Raw genomic sequence first — 24,387 nt, forward strand, 5'->3', positions numbered from 1 at the left:
TTTGCTGAAGGGGTTATGACCCACAGGTTGAGAACCGCTGCTCTCTAGCCCCACCAAGCTGATGACCACACTGCTCTGACCCTCCTGGGAATCACATACACAAGGTTGTTGTTACTGTGACCAATAATGGTCTGGCAGCCCATGAAGGAATTCCTGAGAGCCATCAGGATGTATGCGTGTATTTCCTGCTGTCCTACCCTCATGGCGGCTGAGGAGCTTCCAGGTAGTCGGGAGTAGCATTGATACCTTGGAGAGGTGTGGTGGCTTGCAAGCTAGCCCCCCCTAAGGAGCCTGCACAGGAAGTGGTCTGTTGCTGTTTAGATGCAAAGTACAGCCAGACCCTGACCTTGTGGGGTTGTGTGGTTAGCAGAGCAGGTAGACTGTGGCATGGCTGTCACTTGTCACCTACAATTCCGTATTCCTTACAAACCAGTAACATTTATTTTCTCATTTTGGAGATGTGGTTGACAAGGCAGAAGAACTTCTTCCTGAATGGTGATTGGATCTGTCTTCCTCCAGGGTCCTCATTCAATTAGAGCAAACCCTGTTGTCTATCTTAACCCCGAGTAATTCACTTTTAAACAAGAAGAACTCCAGTTGGCTATTTCGTTTATTTCCTGAGCACTGTGCGCTCTCATGGATTTTTGGATGTCTGCTAAGAAGCTGCTGGCAGAGCATGTTGCAGACCTTTACGAGTTCATGGTGTTTGTCTTCTCCAGGAGCTGCTCACATGCTGTGAAGAAGGAAAGGGGGAGATTAAAGATGGCCTTGAGGTGATGCTCAGTGTGCCCAAGCGAGCCAATGATGCCATGCACCTCAGCATGCTGGAAGGTAACAGGATGCACCACACCCCAGTGTACAGCACCATCTCTGCTGACGCTGTGTGTGAATGAATTGTCGACTTTCTGGACTTGAGAACAGCAGTACCGCTCGTTCTACACTCCAGGAACACTTTGTGTCACTTAAGTCTTACCTTTACACAGAGGTGTAAATGATGGATGGATACACTGGTTATAGACCCAGGATATAGAAGAGCTTGTTAATTCCCCATTTCCCTAGCCATTGCTGCATGTTTACACAATGCACATGTCCACTGAAGCAGTTGAATATAGTGTGTAACATGGTAAAACAGAAATTAGACTAATGTGTCCAGCAGGCATTGTAGCAATTCCAGTTTGGGTGAACGTTTGTATTTAGCACTGCAAAGTTAGCACTGCAAAGGACTAATACAGGACCTGCTTTTGCAATCCCAAACGCTGTTGCTAGTTATTCCATGCCTTTGGTAGCATCCAGAAATGTATTAATTAGGACACAATGCCACTTTGTAATAGAAACTCAGAGATCCAGGAATACTGATTGTTCTCTGGTGTGACTGTATGGATGTTCTTTGTGATGCCATTGGGGGAAGGGCTATGTTCTGGCCCCTTGTGCTCTATGTGTTTTCCTACTTGGATAGGTCCTACAGGACCACGTTCATATTCCACCTCACAGAAAGTAGAAAAGCATGTGGGTAGGGAACCCTACAGTTATTTTCTCACTGCCTATAGGTGGGGTGCCTAGCTCTTCTTCGCTGTGAAGGGACAGATGAGTGAGGAACTTACTTACGATGGCCCTAGGGAGAACGTCTGCTGTAAAGAGACAGAAGAAAGGAGTGAGCAGCTTCTGCCCAGGAGCTACTTGGCCAAGTCCTGGTGGCAACATTCATGAGGAAAGAATAGCCAGGGATGCCACCATGTGCCCTGCTCCAGGCAGATTCGTGTGCAGAATATTCCAGACTCCCAGAAGATGTGTTAGTAAAGTTGGCTCCACCAGACTGGGATCTGAGCAGAGAGTCTGGGAGGGGCATTTCGACTGCTGAGGAAAAGAATCAGAAACTGGGAGTGCACTGTAGTGGGACACTCTGCTGGGGGGGCACATGAGCAAAGGCCATGAGTCAGTGACAAGGAGATGGGACTTAAACCAGATCTGATGTTGGGAGCCAACAGAAAGGAATGAAAAGTTAAGCCCCTGAAAATGCTTGAACTTGGGGAAATACATGCAAAGTAGTGTTTTAGGAAGAATTCTTGTTAGGAAGGAGGGCCGTGGTGAAGAGCGTGGAGTCATATTGAAAGCATTTGCAGTGGAGATGGCAGTGCCTCCTTCTGAGTCGTGCTTGCCCCTGTGTTTCACCTTGCAGGGTTTGATGAAAACATTGAGTCTCAGGGAGAGCTCATCCTGCAGGAGTCCTTCCAAGTGTGGGACCCAAAAACCTTAATTCGGAAGGGTCGAGAACGCCATCTCTTCCTTTTTGAAATGTCCTTAGTGTTCAGTAAAGAAGTGAAAGACTCCAGCGGGAGAAGCAAGTACCTGTACAAAAGCAAGCTGTTTGTAAGTATCGGCAACCAGAGCTCAAGTCTACAGAGCGCGACTGCAGCCTGCCTCAAACCGCTCAGAAATGTGAATCTGAACTGTGATGGTCATCTTCTTCAGCTCAGTTCTGTGCAGGCCGAGTCCACTAGAGGGCGTGCTGATACTCTCCGGGCTTGGGGATTCTGTTCTTGAAGCCCATAGCTGCTAACTGCACGATGGAGAAACACTGTAGGACAGTGGTTCTCAACTTTCCTAATGCTGCAACCCTTTAATACAGTTCCTGTGGTTCCCTTCCTGGGGATTTAATCATGAAGATTTAATTGTTTCCCACTAGAAATTAATTTATGGAAAGTAAATGTAAGAAAACAAATTTGCAATTTTATAATAGCAAAATGTCATTATTAGAGAAAAATATGTAATCAAAAATAGTGTTTGAAAGATCCCCCAACCCTGCCCATGCAGAGGGAGACTCTGGAGTGTTCTGGCTATGTATTTTGGCTCCTAACCAATGTCAGTGTCTTTCTGGGGAAAGGAGCATTCCCAGTGCAGAGTTGCTGGGCAGAGTCAGGCAGAGGGAACCAGTGGGAATGGAGGTGAGCATACCATCTAGAAAGGAACCAGCACCACGCAGGCCTCTGTATGTCTGGGTATCAAACAATCAGATGATTGAATGCTATAGATTTTGGTGATATTTGTATGTCAATCAAACTCTCCGAAGAATAGAGATTCCCAAGTGTGGGGACTTTTTAAAATCAAAATCTGGAATCTAAAAATTCCTAGGAACAATTTTCATTCCACTGTCTTTGGACGGTACCCTGGTTGTGATTATCATTTGGATCACCATGGCCTTACGTCAGATAGGTGGCCGTCCAGCTGGAAATTACTAAGCACATCCTGGCCAGCTAGTCGTTTTAAAGCTGTCTTTAATCTGACCTCGGAAGCAAGCTTGTGTGTTTTAAAGATCGATACATCTTAGTTTAATTTATATTTTAAAAAATAAGATTCCCACCAAGGCTGCCTTTGGAGTTCTAACCTATGAGTCACTTCCGTTGTTGGAGAGGCAGGCATGGGGCTGATTCGATCTCGGAGGGTGGGGGTGGGGGGGAGATGCCCTGTCCTGGATGTGTCCTCAGACAGGGGTTTTTGTTGTTTGCTGTTATAGTCATGATGAAATACTAAGAAGTAATGATGCAGATGAAGTCAGATTTTAGCCCTTTTGCCCTCAGTGTGTCACTGCTCAGAGTCTGCTGTGGGAGCCGCTCTGAATAGGAAAAGCCCGCGCTTGTGTCTAAGGTTGGGCTTTTTCCTCAGCACATTCTGCTGATTAGGCTCCATTGCGATCTCGAGAAGTGCTCAGGGTGGGAATAATCAGTGTGCTCTACGTGTGTCCACCTCCCAAGTAAGGCATTGGCTGTCAACCTTCCTAATGATGTGACCCTTTAGTTCAGTTGGTTCCTCATGCTGCGGTGTCCCCAACCACAAAGGAATTTATATTGCTACTCCATAACTGATTTTTGCTTCTATTATGAATTATAATGTAAGTATCTGTGTCTTCCAGTGTTCTTAGGTGACCCCTATGAAGGAGTTATTCGACTTCCAAAGGGCTTGGAACCCATAGGTTGGGAACCACTGAACTAAGTGTTTAGCATGGCCACCAACCACCAAAGGCTGTTCTCTTTCTGTGTCTAATCCTACCAAAATTGCACTGTTGTCTAATTATCTAATTGTCTTTTATGCAGACCTCAGAGTTGGGTGTCACGGAACATGTTGAAGGAGATCCTTGCAAATTTGCACTGTGGGTGGGGAGGACACCAACTTCAGATAATAAAATTGTCCTTAAGGTATGTTAATTTACAGCTGGTGGCCTACTGTGCAAACACTTATTGTGGTGATGTAAGCTGTTTTTCTCACTGAGATGTATAAATCCCAAGTCATTTTATTTGATTTTTTTGTTCTCTGATGGGATTGATAAAGTAAAAAATAATTCTCTCTCTGTCCTCTCTCTCTCTCTCTCTCTCTCTCTCTCTCTCTCTCTCTCTCTCTCTCTCTCTCTCTCCCATTTACTTCTAATTCGAACTGTTTTGAATATACTGACTTTCCTAGGACTTGCAAAGAACTCTAAAGGTGTCACATGCACTAACCTCATTGATATTTTAAAAAATACAGGTCTTCTTGCTCTGTCTGGAAATATCAGAGATGGTTTAGGGGCGCTCACGATTTTTAAGCTGTTGGGAGGATTTCAGTTGGTCCCTCGTGCTGTGGTGACCAGTGTGGTGACATGCTGGTATGACTGGCACTTAAATTACTGCATCTCCTTCTGCAGCTCTTCTAATCTCGCTTTAGTATTTCCAGAACCTGAGTTGTTCATCTGAACCTTACTCTGTCACAGCCAGGGGACCACCATGGAGGCCACGGTGTTTCTACGCCATTTCTCACGTGTTCTCAGTAGTTAGGTTTCAGTGAATGTATATGGCCCAACTGGGGACTCTTAGTAGTTGGGGCTGACATAAAACCCCATAAAATATAAAATGTACCAGCAAATATATTTTAGATAACTCAAATTTTTCTATGGTTTAGACTTGTTAAAATATATTCAAAACTAAAAAATTTCCAACATGATTAGAGAAGTTTGGATAACACCTTTTGCCTCTTGCCTTACACGGAGGGCCAAACGGCAGTGGCATGTGCTTTCGTCTTGGTGGCTTTGAGGTGATGTCGCAGTGAGGATGAAGAGGGAAGTGGGGGTGTGGATTTTGGTGGTGACGCTGTGAGCGGTAGAAATGATGGCGTGGATGGTGAAGTAGAAAGGATGTGACAATGCTTATGCTGGTGACAGTGAAGATGGAGACAGTGGTGTCAGTCACAGTGAGGGTCTTGACGGTGACACAGATACTGAGGGTACAGACGCAAGTCCTTAAGGTCCTTAATGGTGACGGTGACAGAGGGATAACCATTGTGTTGGTGGCCTAATAGTTCCAACACAGAATGACTGACTTTGTTTGCAAAAGCAAGAAAGAATCTGCCTCTGAATCCCCGCACAGTTTCAGGCTCTCTGAGTGTACTGGTTACCGCTTTACTGAAAGCTCCCATTTGTTTGACACTATTTCTGTAAAATGTGTGCTTTTCAGTTACTCTCCAGTGATGGAATAATCAATTTGCAGGGGAGTTTTCTTTATTTCTACATCATGGTTACGGTTTTCGCTTCTCTCCAGACTGCACTGGATCCTTCTCGGATCCTTCGTTATTTAATCTCCACCTTTGTGTGAGGCCTGCACCTTCTGTTAGATGTGGGGTTTTTAAGGCCCCCACCCCCTACTCTAAGTAACTGAAAAGCACATTTTATGTAGAAAGAGCTTCTGGCTCCGTCTCCTCCCAGTGTGGCCTATGGTTTAGCATTTCCGAAAACAAGATTCTGGGCAGGAAGTGCAACATTGCTGTCCCTCATGGCAATCTCCTCCGTGCTCCGTGGACAACTCTGTAACCACTCATGACCGTGATGTCTATGTCAGAGGTGGTGACTGTTCTTCAGCTGGAGATTTGAAAACGGGTATTAGTGCCACCAGAGGGCTTTTCTATCTACCCATGCCATTTCGAGGGAATATGTCCCTAAAATTGCTATGTAGCTGCGGTAGGCCCACATGGCTGGCCATGTGTGACTCTGTGGCCTTGGGCATATGTCCAGTGTTGCCCACCCCACAGAGCTCCTGTGTGGACTTCCTATGGGCTGAGAAGGCTGTGTCATGTGAGCTGCCTCAGCTGGCAGTGGAGGGGGCCAGCAGCGGTCATCCTTGCAGTCCAGGGACAAGCAGAGGTCAAGGGCTCGTTCACATCCCAGCTGACAGTTTCCTCGACACCGACCAAAACACAGCTTATGCCTCAGTGGCCTCACTGAGGTTTCATACTGGGAGTGAACCTGTTTTTTGTAATGCCCCAGGGTCACTTAACAGGTCTTGGTACTAAAGAATGATGATCAAGTACTAGAGTATGAGAGATCTGTAATCACATTCATTTATAAAATAAAAAATGGTTTTAGTGAAAATATGTAAAATTAGAGTCATTTGCTTGGTAGTACATTAAACTGGCGTGTGGCTGCCTTTGTGGGAGTTCTTTGGAGACTGAGAAAGCTGGGGAGAGGAGAATCCAGCATGTGGTGGGCACCGGTTGTGGGAAGGACAGTCCTGACGGCTCTCCTACCCCCACAGGCCTCCAGTATCGAGAACAAACAGGACTGGATAAAGCACATCCGTGAGGTGATACAGGAGAGGACGGTGCACCTGAGAGGAGCCCTGAAGGAGCCCATCCACATCCCCAAGACGGCTCCCGCAGCAAGGCAGAAGGGGAGGAGGTAAGTGTGGCGGGCTCCTCCCAGTGCTTACCCGCCTGTGTCGCCTGGATGCACTGCTTCATCAAGACAAGCAGCTCCACTGGCTAAAAGGAAACAAAAGGGCACATGCAAGTCCTTCTTCTTTCCCCCATCCAACCCAAAGCATTGAAGCATTTGTTTTTCTTTTTGTTTTTGTTTGTTTGGTTGGTTCGTTGATTTGGTTTGGTTTGGTTTGTACCCATTTCTCAAATGGAAATGAACCCAGGTTGGGGAGTTCACTATGTGGAGAATTCAGTGGGAGGATATGTTGGGCACTTACCAAGCCAAAAACTGCACTCAACACAGAAGGACTTGAGTCTGTAAAGGGGGCTCAGTGGCTCAGAGCCCTTGTTGCTCTTGCAGAGGACCTGGGTTCTGTCCCCAGCACCCAGGTTTTGAAACTTTTCAGTTCCTGGGGATCTAATGGCTTCTGATGCTCATCTGCACCAGGCTCGTACATGGTGCCCTTGCATTCATGCCAGCAAAAGATTCATCCACATAACAAAACAAACTGCCCTGAAACAAAGCCAGCAGAGTGGCTCGCCCACGTGTACAGGAGCTGGCTGCAGGAGCAGCTGTAGTTGGCATGGGTTTCTTTGAACTGGGAGGTGGTGGCCTTTTCCAGCTTGCAGTGCTGGGGACTGAGTGTTTCTGTGTTCCATAGGGATGGAGAGGACCTGGACAGCCAAGGGGACGGCAGCAGCCAGCCCGACACCATTTCCATTGCCTCCCGGACATCACAGAACACACTGGACAGTGACAAGGTGAGCTGCCAGTTGCACTCCCCTTCCAGTCAGCGTATGTTCAGTGAATGTTTTTAGCATCTAAAGATGACTGGTGTCAGGCAATCTCGGCAGGGCAAAGACTAGGAGGCTACAGTGAGACTATTTCTATGGGCCCAGAAACCTGTCCACTCTTCCTGTCCACTCTCTCGGTCAGTCACATGGTTTTATGTCAGAGGCTTTGAAGACAGTATACCTTATTTAAATTTTACCTGTAAGCCAAAGAATCTAATATATAAAATAAGATTTTACCCAGAACCCCATTTACAAATGTGGAGTTTTGTCTGAGGCAGGGTTGCTAACATCCTCTAATGTGGGCCCTGATGTTTCCCCTTAGAATTTGAGGTACACAGAACACAGAAAGTTACACAACACCGAGTTTGGCTTCGACGGCCATGACCACTAAAAGGACAGATGTGTCTTCTGTCTGAGGCCTTTATGCAGGTGTGCCTCTTTAAAACATGGATTCTTCTTGTAGAATCCAGAGACCATCAGAATAAACTGCCGGGCAGTACAACTTGGTAATCCTGGGTTTGTGTGGTAGCCAGAAAATGACAAAGTCAGTAGATGTGTGTCTCGATGAATGTTCTGTTCCTTCTGTGATAAGCATATGTTCTAGCTCCAGACAAGATTCTTTAAAAAAAATAATAATCGAGCAGTGCATAAGCACTTCCTCCTCTCGGCACCAGTTCCTCCTCACAAGTTTCTCACTCGGGAACAAACTGCTTCGATGCTGCCTGGTGGCTGTGAGACGTGGACCCTCGCAGTCTGCTGTGCTCAGGCAACTGTGTTCAAGCTTCCCCATGCTGGTGGTGGTTGTTTTAGACAGTGCATTAGTAGACGCTGCTCCTGTCCTATTTGGATTTGAGGATTTACCCTGTAGTTTCCAGGACAGAAAGAAATAGATTTAAAATGTGGCTTTGCAGTATGACCCATTTCCAAAGCCCTTCTAGTGTGAGTAATTGGATATGGATCCCCATAGCAATTTTTTTTAGAAAGGTAGTTTGTACTTGGAAACATTTTATCAGAAAGTACCAGTTATTTGGGGGATTTTGTCTTTAGGTTTTTAATACCTGAAGGAGTTAGCTTGTCAGTTCTCATAGGACTGCCACCGAGAAGAAAAGGCAGACCACACAGTTGCCAAGTATGACAAGGATAGCCGTTGACATCCAGGCAGCCTTACAGGCCCCCTGAGAACTGCTCCCAAGCACCCAGGCCACACCCTTCCGAGATGTCTTCAAGTCAGGCTAGGTTTACCACAGATGCCAGCTTTAAAGTTTGTGAGAAGCAAATCTTTGGAATGAAATCCACAGACTCCTTTTGAATGTAGTAAGTGTCCTCCTGGAATGCTGGTGAAGGCTTTTCTTTAGGTCGGCTCAGGAAGCAAGATGAGTTATGGTTTTAGGTATTTTAACAGGTGAATGGGTAGCCATGAAATATAGCCCTCCCCGTCCCAGAACGGGCTCTTCATTAGTGATAGGTTTGCCCATTGGCCTACCCCAGCTCTGGTCTCCTGAGGCATGTCCATCATAACACAATAGGGCTTATGTGAACTTGGAGGGCAGCAGACTCTATCCCCACTTGATATGTGAGGAAAAAGAGTTACTTCCAAAGCGTAGGTTTATAATAACTGGTCCTGTTGCCTTGGGGGGTCTACTGGGACATCAGAAGTTATAAGAACTGCCCTTTAAATATTTCATCTGTGAGGATAATGAGCCAGTTTTCATTTTTTTCATCCAGTGACGTCACCACTAGAGCCATCACTAAAGTTTGGGAAGTGAAGCTAGCACAACTCAAAGCCTGTCACTCAACAGAACCTGTCCTGGACCCATAGCTCCTCACCATCTTGCAGTGGTGACATTCTGAGTTCTTTCTTGTAAATGTGACACAGTTGTCTTTATTGCCTCAGGGTGAGACCAGGGTCCTTAACAGTTTGTGAAGTTCCTGTGGGCCTGTGCCATTAAACTGAATAGTGGGTCTTTACTTCTGGTCCTCTGTTGGATTAAAATGGCCACATAGGGCGTGGCGCTCAAAGCATTCACTAGTCCCAGTACTAAGGCAAAGGCGTCTACACCCCTTCCTCCTTCTACTTGTGCTTCTCTGAACAAAGATTTCTGATTCTATAGATGATCTTTTGAAAGAGTGCAACTTGAAAGCAAGGAGCTGCACCCTTCCTGAGACAGAGGGTGTAGTGTTCGGCTCTCTAGCTTGACTCGGTCAGCACCCCTGCTCTCCCACGGCTACAACTTTTCCTGAGCCTCAAAGTTCTCTCCACCCTACAAATTGCACTTTGGAGCATCTGCTTGTGTTACAGGCAGATACTTTTGGCAAGGGAATAATTTAAGATATTCTGCCTAGTTGACTCAATTTATCATGTCTGTTATGAGTTAGTTGTGTCATGGAATTTGGTTCCAGTTCAGAAATGGGGCGGGGGTATGTTCTGTGCTTAGCCTCTCAGAGAATTCTGATGGGAAGTTCTCTGCCAGAGCTGTTAGCAATCCTCAGATGAGGCTCCAGAGGGTTAGGACAAGAGTCAGCTGAGGAGGGGCTCTGGAGACACCCTCTTTCCAGGGCACAGCTCCGTTAGGCAGGGCAGCACTCAAACCTTGTTGCATGAATCCATTTCCCACAATCAGTCTTAAAATATGTCATCATTTTGTCCAGATGTGAGTTTAACACCAATTCTTGCTGATATTCATGATACTCAGGCAGATAAAATGGTCTTATAAAAATGTAATTTGGGTTGCAAAAAAAAAAAAAAAAAATCCCAACTGCTTTCCAGAGTCTTACCTCACTGCCATGAGCACATCTCCTGAGGCAGGGAGGAGGTGCTGCTCCAGCCCTGGGGCACTGAGGAGATGAAGCAGATGAGACAGCAAAGCCAGAAACGAATGTGGCTTTAATCATCTGACATCTTCCAGACCTTACTCCTTTACAGCACCACAGCTCTGGTGCTGAGTGTCTTTAGGGTACAAAGGAGGCATCTTAGAATATCCCCTCACTCTCACCTCGTTAGCCTGAGACTTCTGTCATTTAACAGTATCCGTGTCATGAGACAGAGGGTTGGGAGCAAGCGAAGTGGGCCTCGAACAGAATGGCCAAAGTAAGAATGAAGTGTCTGGAAGAACATCCCAGGCCAGCTTGTGAACTATCCTGAGACCCTCAGTATGCAGTTCTTTCCAAGGAGTGCACGATTCATTTGAAATGGGTCCTCTGCTTGAACTCCATTTAAGCTTAGAACAGGGGTTATAAATCTTCGTATCTTATTTTTATAGATGCATGTATTTTTTTAAAAGCATGTGGTAACAGTTCTCCTGATGAAGTGAAGTAGATATATTACTTTCTGTGTACTTTTAAAGCTGGTTTTTCTGTCACGTGACCCTACACTACACTTGTTTAGTTGTCTATAGTCATAATCAAAGTAGTCTGAAAAGCAGCTAAAGCCAATGCAATTTAAAATTTGAATTCCCTGACAATCTTACAAGAGGAGCTGTGTCTGCTCGATGAGGAAGGACTGAATTCCCCTGCATCAGCAGCCTGTGCCCAGGGATCTCCCAACCATCACCTGACTTTTGCTGGTGGGTTTGTGGGTTCTTCTTTCTTCTACTCTTATTCCACCCTTTCAACCCCTAACACTAGATAGGAAAGGAAAAGGATAGAGGGGAAAGGGGATGACATTATCACTGGGTTTGATCTTCACCATCAGGATGTCTAATTTCTTCATATTGTTTCTTCTTTGCACACAACTACTTAACAAAACCCAACAACAACGATCAACAGCAACCTCACCTCTCAGATCCCTAGTGTTTATTTACCCGCTGAAGAGTCCCCAGAACTCCAAATGGCACATAATCTTAGAAACGATCAGCAGCTGGCAGAACCATGCCCCTGCTAGAGCACAAGGCAAATCCTAGTCAGCTGCTGTGGGTAATCGAAGCAGCCCCGTACCCCACACCTGGGATAAAAATGAAACCACGTTCCCATAATGTTCCTGTGTTTTTCAAGGAGACCAAAATTCTCACTACACCCCTGCTCAGAGAAGGTGCCTGACCGCACAACTTGCTCAGAGCAATGCAGTTCCTGGGGATGGAATAGGTTTTCTACACATAGTAGAACTGGATCATCAAACTCAGAAATCTTTCACTGGCTAGAATGTGGTGCTCACCACAAACTCGGAGAGCTTTCTTGGTCTTCCTCAGAGCATACAAGGAAGTACTGAAAGGTATGGTGTACATCCAAATACACCCTCAGGAATGAGAACATGCTCACCACTAGCAGACCTCTAGCCAATTCCTCCTCTGCATGTCCCTGTAGCAGTGAGTTTGTGCTACACTGCTTTGGCTCCTGGCGGATTGCACACGTACACCCAGGAGTATCTTTGCACACACATGCATGTACACACACACACACACACACACACACACACACACACACACACACACACACACTCGCTCATTTTTAAAATGCCTTGGCTACCTCTAAGGCTGGGTACTCCTAAGCCTTCCCCTGCTATCCCAGGGGTAGAAATCTCACATGATTGGATGACTTTATTTCCTACTGCTACTCTCCATCCTTCCTCCCCAAGTCATGGCAGTTCTCCTGTTCCCTGCACCCTAGCCCAAGCAACTCTAAGCTCCCTGGCTCCCTTTGCCCAGTCATTGGCCACTGGCATCTTTATTGATCCATCAAAAACCAATGAGGACCTTTAGTGTTTGGACACACAGATTCCTGATTGAATCAAAGCATTGGAACCAATCTCCAACATTGGGTGTGTTCCTTAGCTGCTCTGTGCCCATCATTCTCCTGTGTTAATGGGGTTACTGCTGCCCTGCTCCGCTCATAGTCCCGAGAGCTTTGGACCTGCCCACTGTCTTTATAACACTGCGTAGTGTTTAAGAAGCCCTGCATACATATATTAGTGGTCTCTGTCTCTGTGGTAAAAGGAGCCTCCTGCTCCCTGCCAGTTACGTAGCTGGCTTCCATTGCTGCTGATGTATCAACTTCACCCTCCTACCTGGACACTAGTCACAGTGGACAGCGAAGACATTGTTTCGGAGCTCTATCCAGTCTTGAAATTGAGCTGCTCAGCGTCGGCGCTGACCCATGCAGGTCGGTGGCCCTGCAGCAGCATAATGCCTATTGAATGGGCATAGGCACTGCAGACGAGAGCCCTTGCTCAGTGTACTTCCCTAGCTGGTCACCTCCCATCATTAAATCTCTGCATTGTGACACTGTGTGCACACAAAAGCGAGAATGTTCACACAGTACATTCAGGCATTCAGAGAGACTTCTGACCACCTACTGTGGGCTTCCTTGTACAATGTGTTTCCTTCTTCCTTCTAGTTCCTAAGGACTTTTTAGAGGATCTTTTAAGAGCTGTCAGAAAATAAAGTAAAATAAAATAAGAAAGTAAAAACTCCTATCATAGAAAGACCGCGGTTTGTTCACTGGGGTTCGGATCTGCATTGTCAACTCCTTTGGAGTCACCTAGGAGGCACCGCTGTGAACTTCCTGTCAGGGAGTCTCCAGACAGCTTCAGCTGAATGGGGTGCATCACCTCGGAATGTAGGCAGCACTGCCCTGTAGCCCAGTGTCCCAGGCTTACAGGAGAGACGGGGGAAATAAAGAGCATGAGTACTCATTTCTCCCCTCCTGATTGTGAGCATTGTATGAGCAGCACATCACAACACGCGCGCGCACACACACACACACACACACACACACACACACACCCCAGGATGGACTGTGTCCCCTCACAGTGCCCTTTCATCCTTAAGTTGCTTTTGTCGAGTATTTTCATGGAGCAAAGAGGGAAGGTACTAATAAGGTAAATTTGATTAGAAAAATAACCTAACCAAAATGTATGCTTTCGTGTAAGCTTTCCTCGGTATGGCCATATTACCATCTGACAGGGTAATAAGCCTGGATTTAAACTTGGAACTGACCCTTCCCATTGAGGGGCACAGTTAAGTGAATAAGGATCTTGAATTTATTTCAGTTCTTCAGATTGGTCCCTCTTAACGAGTATTTTTTAATAATTTATTTTAACCATTTATACATTTCCACAGTTGTCTGTGAGTGCCCTCCATGTCAGAGCCTATCTTTAGATGTTTTTAAACCCCCAAGCAGAGGGTTTTCAGGAACGCATCTCCTTGCCCTTGGCCTAAAGCTGCCTTCCGAGTTAGTGTGCGCCTGGGAGACGGTTCTTGGTACTGTTAAGGTGGGAGCTGATCCGCCAGCCTCCGCAAAGCCGCCTAGCAGCAGTGAGAACCTCGGCCCGATGGCATTTATTCCGGGGCTGCCTGTGGCTGCCTTTGCTTTTGTGTCCACGCCTGCAGTAGAACTGTACTCTCTAATCCCCTTAAACCAAGTAATCGTTGTTTGGTCTGCTCTGTGTGAGACCTGCATGAAGCCACAGGACTCTTTTGTGGAGTTTCTGAATGACTGAATGTGGCGGGCTGTGGGGTGCAACTGTTCGCAACAGTCGATACACTTTGTTCTAGAAGGAATGGCCGTTATTAGCCACATCCCTCCCACCCCCGCCTTTCCTTTTGAATTGCCCTTGAAAAATTGGCCAGATACTCACTGCAGTTGATCGTCTCCTGGAAACAGAATCACTTGAGAGAGGAAGGCTTCACCCACCACACCATTTCTCTCCAGCCCTCTGCAGTACAGCCTGCTCACAATGCTCCCTGAGCTTAGTAATTCAAGCCAGGTGTTAGCTGTTGCCCTTTTAAATAGTGTGTTCTTGTAGCTCACACTGCCTTGTTCTAGTGCACAGGGTCGGGGTGTGAGGATGTCAAGGAGCCCATGACCAAATTCACTGCATGAGCATCTCAGCCATGGTTGAGACAAGGCAGCAATATGACCCAGTTTTATTTTGTTGTTGCTGTTTTTTTGTTTTTGTTTTTTTTTGTTTGTTTGTTTTTGAAAGCAAAAGACAGAATTCTACAAAGATTGTTGATGTACAAAAGACTTTGGACATACCATAAGCTGTTTATTTCCCATTATCCTTGAGAGAATTGGGACAAAGCCTGCTTTGAATCTGCTCGTGTCCCTCCCTGGACTAGGTCGTTGCTTCCCAGTGGCCCTCTCCAAGGACAGGCAGGGGCTTTGGGGAGAAGGAACTTCCTTGGTGATTTCTGTGCCTCTGCTCTGTTTAAGACCAGCTGTTGTTGTTGGGGTTTTTGTTTGTTTGTTTGTTTTGTTTTGTTTTCCACACATACTGGTTACCACAATAGTGAGAAACTGAAAGATGCCTTTAAAGATGTCTGACCTCTGAAGTGGCTTTCAGTAGGGTTAATGTAAGTCACGTGATACGTTGCATTCCTGAACTAGACAAATATGCCAGGAAGCTGGGACAGAGTCTATAAAATGTGCAAAGTGAAGAGAGTGCTGGGTGCCCTCCATGGACAGTGGCTGGCACAGAAAAGGGAGCGCTACTGCCTCAGATGGATGAACTGGGTAGGGTGGTAGTCAGTGTAGTCACGCCTTCAGGGCTGGGGTGGCTAAGAGCCCCACCATCCTCATGGTTAGTGACCTAAACTCCTGGTTAGGAATTGAGTTCTTGATATCAATAAGGACTTGCTTTAAAGTAGTAGATCAAATGTAGTTATCACAAATGTCTACAACAGCAAAACACGTCTTTCTGAACTCTTAACAAGCTTCATTTTAAAGAGATGTTTTGTAGCTCAATGCAAAGTTTAAGAAGGAAGGAGAGATAAATAGCACTGTGGGTGTTTGAAGAAGCCACAAGGAAACATAAGTTTACTTAAAAGTTCATAAACCAGGAGCTGGAGAGGTGGCTTAGCAGTAGAGAACATTGGCTGCTCTTCTAGGAGACCTGGGTTCAATTTCCAGCACCTACATGGTATCTCACAGCTATAACTACAATCCTAAGGTGACCTGTGCCCTCTTCCAGCCTATGTGGCTGCCACATCCGTGTGTTGCACAGACATACATACAGGCAAAACACCCGTACCGTACCCGTACCGTAAATAAAATAAAATTAATAAATACACATATAAAATGTGTGTGCATATGTGTAGTTTAATTGGAGTCAACACCACATATGAGATAATGCCCCTCCCAAAAAGTTGTATAACAAAACCCTAGTGCCAGGCCTAAGAAAGTCCCTTCCTTTGAGGGCCCAAGAGACCCTCAAATAAACACTGGGATGTTGTCCTTACCCTTTGTTGTGTCCCAGAACTGGAAGCTAAGTTCCAATTGCAGAAGACACATGTACTTTGGACACAGGGATGGGAGAAAGTGATCTAGGACTGGTCTGGAAGCCTCCACCCCTAGGCTGACTCGTATAGTTAGGAAGGTGCTGTGTAAGCCATCAAGGGAAAAGCCATCAGAGTCCCACCCAGTTGTGGAGTCTGTGGACCATCACAGTGACTAGCCCAGCAAGATCTCCCACTGTGCCATTTTATTGTGGGGTAGCCAGCAGCTGTATTGTTTGACTAAAATTTAAATGCGTAAATGTAAAGCTTGTAACAGAAGCCTACAGGATGCTTCTTTTCAGGGAAACAACCATTTAGTTCCTAGCCTTGATTGTAGGTTCTTATCTCTCCTGATGGGCAGGAGAGGACTGAGGAGCAGAAAAATGTGAGGGGGATAATTTCAGCACTTTTTGAAATATTATTCTGGCACTCTGTTTTCCTAAGTTCTAGAACGCCTTTGCGTGTTTTTAACGTCGTTTATGATTCTTTGTCAGAACAGGCTTGATTTTTATTTCTTACGCCCTGTCAAGCACACAGATGTTTCCAATCCTTTTTGGTTACTCTGGAAAGGTCTTTTTTTAAAAAAAAGTAAGTGCCAAAAATATAGTCTAGTCTAACTCCCCTTGCTGGGCAACCTCCCCCACCCCACCGCATTTGCTTGAGCATCCTGACAAGTTAATGAGACTCTGGAAGGGAAGCAGCCAGCGCAGGGCTCCTTCCCAGAGCAGCAACATGGGCCACTGGGGAAAGCCTGGAGCTCTGACAGAGATCTCAGTAACAGAGCTGGCTGCCCTCAGTCATGGGGCCACTGGGGCTGGACCACCAAGACCCACAAAGGGCAGGGCTTGGTCTGTGGCTAGCCTGACCCTGTCAAGCTTCATTGGCTGACTCTGTTTTCGCTGGGAAAGGGAGCATTTCTCCTCTTTGCTGAGGAGTTAACCACTTCCCTATCAGGGGGTTCTGTGGGGGAAATTCTTTCCCAAGCTCGGTCTCGACTTTTGGCATTTCTATGGCTTCTTTATCTGTTCATGGACCAATGGAAATTTTATCATGGCTTTCCCACAAAGGAGTTTGTAAAAATTTAGAAGGGAACTTCAACAGTCGTGACCTAGTGAAGAGGCTCGTTTTGTCTGAATCGGGGCTTCACGGTGGAAAGGGCTGTGTTGTTTCTACCCTTTATGGTCGTCTGGCAGACATGATTTTAACTCTGAATCCCCAGACTCTCGCATAAGAGATGAGCCGCTAGGAGGTAGAAGCGTGTGTGGGCGAGCTCTTCCTACAGCCTGGCAGGCATTCTGTGTGCTTTGTACCTCATGGGTACACAGATCTCACAGTAATCTGTAGGCCCTGTTCTGTTTGCCATGGTGGTGACCAAGCCTCTCTCTGCCCTTAGTCTTGATACAAATATTCACAGAAGAGTGACACAGACTTGCTTTCTACTGAGGAGAAGACACACACATGGGTAGGCATACACATATACACACATGCACACATCGACACACACAGGCACAGGTATCCCTCCATGTACGCATTTGCACACAGACACACACACACATACCTACATGCACATGCACACACCCTCGTGCACACACCCTCGTGCACACACACACACATACACACACACACACACACACACACATACACACACACAGACTATTCATTTCAAAACTGAAGTATAAGTTGTTTCAGGGGAAAGCCTTATGGATGGCAGAAATGGCAGCAACTCCCCAAAGACAGTAGATGGGGAACTTGTGGAGAGAATGGATGCAGGAGCTCTGACCACAGGGATGGCAGTGTGGACCATGCATGCACAGGACCTATCTCAGAAGCAACTGTCAGCACATAAACCTGGCAAGGCAGATAGGGATTTAAGCCCTGTATCAAGAAAACCATACCTAGGGTTTTGACGAGGAAGATCCATGCTTTTTAAAAGGCTGCCCTGACAGCATTGTTCCAATGGAACAGAACAGAGAGCTGGGGGGATACAGGGAGACCACCAGAATCACTGGAGAAACTCAAAGGAAGTAACCAGCATGGGGTTTGCAGGGGAAGAAAGTCATTAGAAAGCCACCCTGGAGTCCACTTGACAACTTCTGGAGGAGGAGGGAAATTCATTTAAGTTGGGTAATTTGCTGGTGATAGCATCTCCCAGAAAGCAACACCGGAAGAGAAACACAAGGTTATGAGTCATGTCGCAGCTTCCCTGGGGCCGGGGGTGGGAGGTGAAAAATCGGAAGCACGGGGTCACCCCTTGGGAATAGCAGCATGAGGGTAAGGCTAGACAACCCACATGGCACAGTGAAGGAACAGGCGCAGTGGAACCCGGGGATATCCTGAGGACAGAGCAGTCACAGGGTTCCTGTGTAGGAGCTGATGAGTCAGTCAGTCCTGTGCCCAAAGAGCTGCAGTCCAGAGATCGACCTGCCAGGACACAAGCCATGCGGGGGACAACGGCAGTGGGAGGATCGTGTTCTTGGTTTTCACATGCAGGCGTGTGTGTGTGTGTCTTCATGGAACTCATGGATGTGCTACAGAAGACCTAAGTACTGGGTCAGGAGAGAACCTGGGAGTGAGCACAGTGAGCAGAGAGAATGGGGGTCACAGGTTCAAGGGTTAGTGCCAGCAGCTGAGGAAGGGCCAGGCAGGCGCACCGAGGAGGCACACTCATACTAATCTGCTGCATTTTTTTTTGTGTGCGTTCTACATAGCCACCGAGCCATTCATTCTCAATCTTCAGAGTGCGGTATGCTCATGTTTAATGTACAGAGAGCTAGTGAGCACCGCATCGATTCCTTAGGGATGATCTGGATGAAACACAGGAATCGGGACAGAGCCAAGTCCTCTGAGAGCCCGAGGAGAAGCACTCCAGGGCCAGTGCCTAGGGGCCGTTCAGTCCCTGTCTGGAGCTGCTCCCTCCCTGATCTAAAGATGCTTGGGGAGCCTGCGTGTGCAGAGCAGTGAGGGGTGCCCCAGGTGCTCACTTAGGACTTTGAAAATCTGCAGAGCTTCATCTTGCTTTATTGTCTGATTTATGATTTTTCCCTGAGCTGCCTTGAGGCAGTTTTATTACTTTGTTCTAAGTTTAAAGATGAGTGCATAGCATTTTAAAAGAGAGAGCTAGAATGTCTCGGTTTCAGAGAGACGTGGAAATGCATGAGAAATTACACTGGACTGACGGTGAACTCCTCAGGAAAACCCCAGCGTAGAGAATGAGAGAAAGCACATCTGTACCTCACATTGCCTCAGGGAAGGGACAGGACATGGCCTTAGCCCAGCTCTGGTGATGCCTTTAACTCTGCTGCAGAGCTTCAGGCAGAAGGTGTCATCCTAGCCAAGTTCGAAGCCGTGTCTGGCCGAGTGGTTTTGCTTGCTGACCTGTCCCTCTTGCTTTGTCCCTCCCAGCTTTCTGGCGGCTGCGAGCTGACAGTGGTGATCCATGACTTCACAGCTTGCAACAGCAATGAGCTGACCATCCGGCGTGGCCAGACAGTGGAGGTTCTGGAACGGCCTCACGACAAGCCCGACTGGTGTCTGGTGCGCACCACTGACAGGTCCCCTGCCGCTGAAGGCCTCGTGCCCTGTGGCTCTCTGTGCATTGCCCACTCACGAAGTAGCATGGAGATGGAGGGCATCTTCAACCACAAAGGTAAGCCAGCCCCTGGAGGGCCAGAGAGAGAGCACAGTGAGGCCTTGTCTGCCCTCCAGGTGAGCACACAGGGCCCTCCCGTCTTGCGGTGGAGCCTGGATTCCTCCCATTACTAACACTGTGACCTCCTCTCCTGAGGTGGAGGAGTAACATAGGACATCAGCTTTAAAGGGGTGGCTCTCGGGGCCAATGCCATTCGTAAGTGGAGAAGGAGGAACGGGCGCTGTTTCTCTTCTGGTTGTCTTGATAGGTAAAGGAAGCAACAGGTACGGAACTGGGGACTGGACCCAGCCTCTGTGGAGTCAGGTTTTCACAAGGCCTTTCTGTGCCGTCATAAATTCCTGAAGACCAAATTCGGCCCTAGGTTATAGCCTTTCCTTTTTATCGTTGTGGAAGTGACGAGGCTGAGGATAACTCAAGCACCACTGTAGCATGCAGAGGGAGAGTGGGGCTTAGCTTCAGAGGCCTTCCGTGCTCCTCAGCTAAAAGGCCGCTTTTGAAGACCTGCTTTAAATTTGGAAAGCATGCAGTATTCCCTGACAACTCCTCCAAAGTGTCAGAGCAGAACTGCCCTTCTGTGGTGTCAGCATTCCTGTGGAGACCAAAAAAGTCCTTACCCCAGATGCTCACCATGGAGGCTTCAGGGCCGAAGGCTGCTGAGTGTGTAAGAGTGGCTTGTCTCAATGGAGATGTGCTGCAGATGGGAAAGCACACTAGGGTTTGTGGAAAAGATACTGTGTCTCGATTGGATCCTCTGTACATGTTGAAATGACGTGTTCCTACGGCGGGGGGGTGGGGGGAAGGTAAACAAACTGTTGTTTAAATTAGCATTTCTTTTTACATTCTCCAGTACAACGAGTAGAAAGTTCATCCGACAGACTCAGCTCATGCTGGGTGCCTGTGCAGGAGGCTAGCCTTCTTATTCATCTTAGTTTTAAGTTTCTGGAGACGTCCTGCCCTGTGGATGCAGTGGGCAGCATGGCCCTGTCAGCTTGTTGTACAATATGGAAGACTGATAGTTCTTCCAGTGTTAGGAAACATAGATAGTTTTATCTTTCTGAGAGAACATCACTCCACTTTGCCACAGTCACTTTCTTTTCTAACTGTTAAATATTCTAGCAGCTTTCTCCATGGTCTCCCCACAGTCATCCTGACAGTCTGGTACTGTCTTCTAGACATGGTGGCTCAATTCCCTCAGCTGAATGACATTGCAACAGGGCCTAGCCTCCAGCTAGCCCTGCTAATTCTTTACAGCCAAGCTCTGAGTCCCCAGGGCCAGCACGTGAGCACACTGACACTTAGTGAGGCACAGGATAGATGAGACCAGGAAAAGGCCAAGCACCTCCTTTCATCTCTGGAGACTGCAGGTTTAGAGCAGTGACCGGGACCTGGAGCTCAGGGAGAAGTCCCCCAGTGCTGAACTCCACCTTCCTGGCCCACGGCTGGCCTGGGTTACCTGATCCATTTTAGCCCTTGAGCTTGAGTTGGAAATAAAGTGTCTCTGTCCTCCTGAGAAGCCCTGGTGAACTTGAACATGGTGCACACAGCCATTGTGCTGAAAGATAGTGTTTGTTTGGCCTCTCCTGGTACCCACAAGTGCAGCTTAGCTGAGAGGAGGAACTCTTGTGTGACCGGCACACTCGACTTTGTCCTGGGAACTCCAGTGAACGTTGGGTTTCGCTATTTATAAGAGTCTGTTTTGTTTTTCTGCCTGAATGCGTTCGCTGTTGTCTCATCTCTGAATGTTATCCCTCCCACTCCCAGGCCTCCAACACCCTATCCTTACAGCTACCTGTACCTGCTTTGAGCACAGTGGGCGGCAAGGGCTCTGTTTTCAGTTTTATCCTTCTCCTGATTTGTTTTAATTTTCTTACAAGAAAACTGAAGGCTGTCTGCTCCCTTGGTGTCAGGGTTTGCGCATCAACAGAGCAGTGTTGAGGGAGGAGAACCCACCTTCAGGTTTTTCAGCAGGCTTCTGACAGACCTCTACTGAGGTCAAGCCCAGGAAATGTCGCCTTGACCAGAGTTTCCACCCAGCAGACCAGATGCCATTGTCAGAAAGTCCAGGCAACAATGGGGTATGGAGTTAGAATCTCACCCAGAAAGGATACGTGCCCTTTAGAGGCCTCTGCCATCTCAGGAAGCAGTGTCTTGATCTGCCTCTGATCAGCCTATAGCTCATCCTCCTACCTGCTGTGAGGAGAGAAGGGGGCACTGTAATCGGTAAGATATCGGTGTGTGCTGGGTTGCTGGGACCTACTGTGCGGTGTATTCTCACCTGGTACCTGATGTGAGCCTCATTTCCTTGTGAGAGCTCTGGGCTTGTCGGGGGCAGCAGTGAGGAAGGTAAGCCACGAGCCAGTGCTCTCTCACAAAACTCAGTCTGTGGCTGGGTCAGACCTCTTGGCAAAGTCAGATTAGCAAGTTGGCTTTCATGCTGTACCCCACAGAAGTCCTGAGCACAAAGACACGGCCATTATGTATGTATCTTGGTCAGTAGTCTGTAAACAGTGTCATAGCAGTCCAGGACCTTACTGCTCTGCCCGTCCAGAAGGAGGACAGAGTGGAGTACGTTGCCTCTCAGTTCCGTCTTGACAGCTTTTCTCATAACGCCCTGTTCAAACTGCTTAGATTTCCATACTCTGTAAGTGCATAGATCGACAGCCATTAGGGTTAACTGTCCGGTTGCTTGTGAAGAACAAGCTGCTTACAGGATCCGTGTGAGCTCTCTATATCAACTAGACAGGTCTCCATGCTCACTGTGAGTGGAGCCCAGGCTCTCTTGGTGGCCCTGGGCCTGGGTTGGACAGGGAGGATACGTGTGATTTGTGAGGACCAGGTGTCCTGTGTCAGGACATATGTGTTTATATGGTGATTTCAGGAGGACAAAGATGCAGCTCACGTAAAATCAACTCAAAAGGAAACTGAGTCACACAGCCTACAGTTCAACATGTTTTTGAGTGTGAAACTAGACTCAGCCGTGAACATTATACCTCAGAGAGAGCTTTCCCTTGTGTGGAGGAAGATTATTCTGGAAGATTTTGTTTCTGCTGTCCTCTGCCGGCAGACAGATTGCCTGGGGTGTTGACACTACCCTAGTCTGGCTGTCATTCTTCTTCATCACAGCAGCTTAGTCACCGACTCGGCAGACAGTGCTTGTACTAAAATAGAATGTGGCTTTGGCAAATCCCCGCTTGACCAGTCTTCTGTCTGTGGTCTATACCGTCTGCTGTGATTTCAGAATCTAGGGCTGGCCTCCCTGCAGAGGGCCCTGCTTTAGCTCGAAGCATGCACCTCCACTGAGAGCCGCCAGTGGCCTTATGCCCTTGGGAACAGGCTTTGACTGGCTGGAAGTAGATGTCAGGTAATCTCTGCTAAACTCCAGTAGAGCCAGGTGATGTTTCCTCCCAGTGTCTGGACTTGTAAAGCTTTTATCTACCTCATTACATGAGGAAACAGGAGTATCAGAAATGTCTGTATTTCCTAGAAGACCATGTCAGAACATCATGTATGCCTGTGATAGGTCCATCTGTGCTGTTAGCGTTCTTGTACGTACATACGTACATATGTATATATGAATTCATTTTATGTGGTCCTAAGACTTGAAGACAGGATCTGGAGAGTGCTAGGCAAGCTCTCGACCACTACCACAGTGCACTGTTTTGCTTTTTATTTTGAAACAGGGACAGGGCCTTTCTCTCTGTCTAGTGCCCTGGATTTTCTCATGTCACTCAGCTTTACTGGTAACTCAGACAGGCCATCCTCCGTCCTCAGCTTCCTGGGTACCAGAGAGTATAGGCCCAACCCTCAACCCCCAGAAGCACTTTCATTTTTTTCAATACCAAGAACATTCCAGAGGGCCACTCAGTGGCTGCAGTAGCCCAAGGCAAAGTTTGCAAAACTGAGGACGTTGAGGAAAACATGCCCTGAGCTAGGCAAGTTACTTGCAACTGGCTAGATGTCTGCAGAGCAGAGCGTGAGTCTGTCGCTGTTCTTTCAGTGTTAGTTTTAGTAGTGTATCCTGATAAAATGTGAATTTGTCTTAGAATACTCTTGGGATATCCTTCCCTGGTGTTCACCAGTGTACAGCATCTGGAAGATCACCTGGACAGACAGCCTGTTGTCATGAACCCCTGTTGTCCTGCTTGTCCCTACAGCCCTGAGACAATAACACTATCAGCCGCTCCCAACCATTTCAGCAAAGCAGGGCTTGGAGATCTGGTGCTGAGGTAGCCTTGTGGTTCTGGCCATTGAGGGAGTGCTCACAGCTGCCCCTTCCGGTCAGGATCCCTGAGCGCTGACCACCTCTCTTCCTGCTGATGTTGCATGTGTAGGCTAGGGCTTAACATTCTTACCAGCTCCTGCCATCCTAAGTTTCTATTCCTTAGAAAGTTTCTTTGAGTGAAACTAATTCAAGTTTACATCTTCTCCTTATGCCAGCCCATAATGAGATGACAGGTGGGCTTTTTGCTAGTGCTTTGATGTGTCTAGGAAAAGAAAACCATCTACTTAGACAAAGCAGCTACACTTACGGTGTTTATAATTATAGCTTTTTTTTTCTTCTCCTTTGGATGAGAAAAATAAGGAACACAAACAAGAGAAAAAAATCTTTTGTCTGGTGACTGAGGCCCAAAACTAGCAGGTGAAACTCAGTATCTACCCGTCACCACAGCAAATCATACACCAAGAAGAGCTGTCTGTGGCTTTGGGCTTAACCACAGAACCTGTGGAGACGTGGGAAGGTTCACACTGGCAAGAAGCACAGGATCCTCACCTAACGGCAGCCTTTTCTTCCCTTTGTATTAAAAGTAAGGAAGTCCCTTGCATTTGAAGTTCCCTGAAATGTCGTTGTTCTACAGGTTTAACCTGGACCATGTTCTCTCCTCCCTCGGGGTTTCAGCTCAGCTCAGCTTTTCTTTTCTGTCCTCTTTTTGTTAGATGGTTTCACCAGTTTGTTTGCAGACCAGCTTTTTTAAAGGAAACAACCCAGGTTCCCTTACCCATTTGTTAACAGGTAACATG

At 47.2% G+C, this 24,387-nt stretch overlaps 1 protein-coding gene across 1 annotated transcript in view; it reads left to right on the forward strand.

The window, feature by feature from the left end:
• Positions 1 to 24,387, forward strand: part of Trio (trio Rho guanine nucleotide exchange factor) — a 290,571-nt gene that overhangs the window by 197,884 nt on the left and 68,300 nt on the right. Inside the window, 6 exon segments of the mRNA XM_032898677.1 lie at positions 720 to 831; positions 2,177 to 2,367; positions 4,089 to 4,190; positions 6,552 to 6,694; positions 7,377 to 7,476; positions 19,122 to 19,365. Of these exon segments, the coding sequence (XP_032754568.1) occupies positions 720 to 831; positions 2,177 to 2,367; positions 4,089 to 4,190; positions 6,552 to 6,694; positions 7,377 to 7,476; positions 19,122 to 19,365 (892 nt within the window).

Source organism: Rattus rattus, chromosome 3 (genome assembly GCF_011064425.1).
Source record: "Rattus rattus isolate New Zealand chromosome 3, Rrattus_CSIRO_v1, whole genome shotgun sequence".
Taxonomy (NCBI): domain Eukaryota; kingdom Metazoa; phylum Chordata; class Mammalia; order Rodentia; family Muridae; genus Rattus; species Rattus rattus.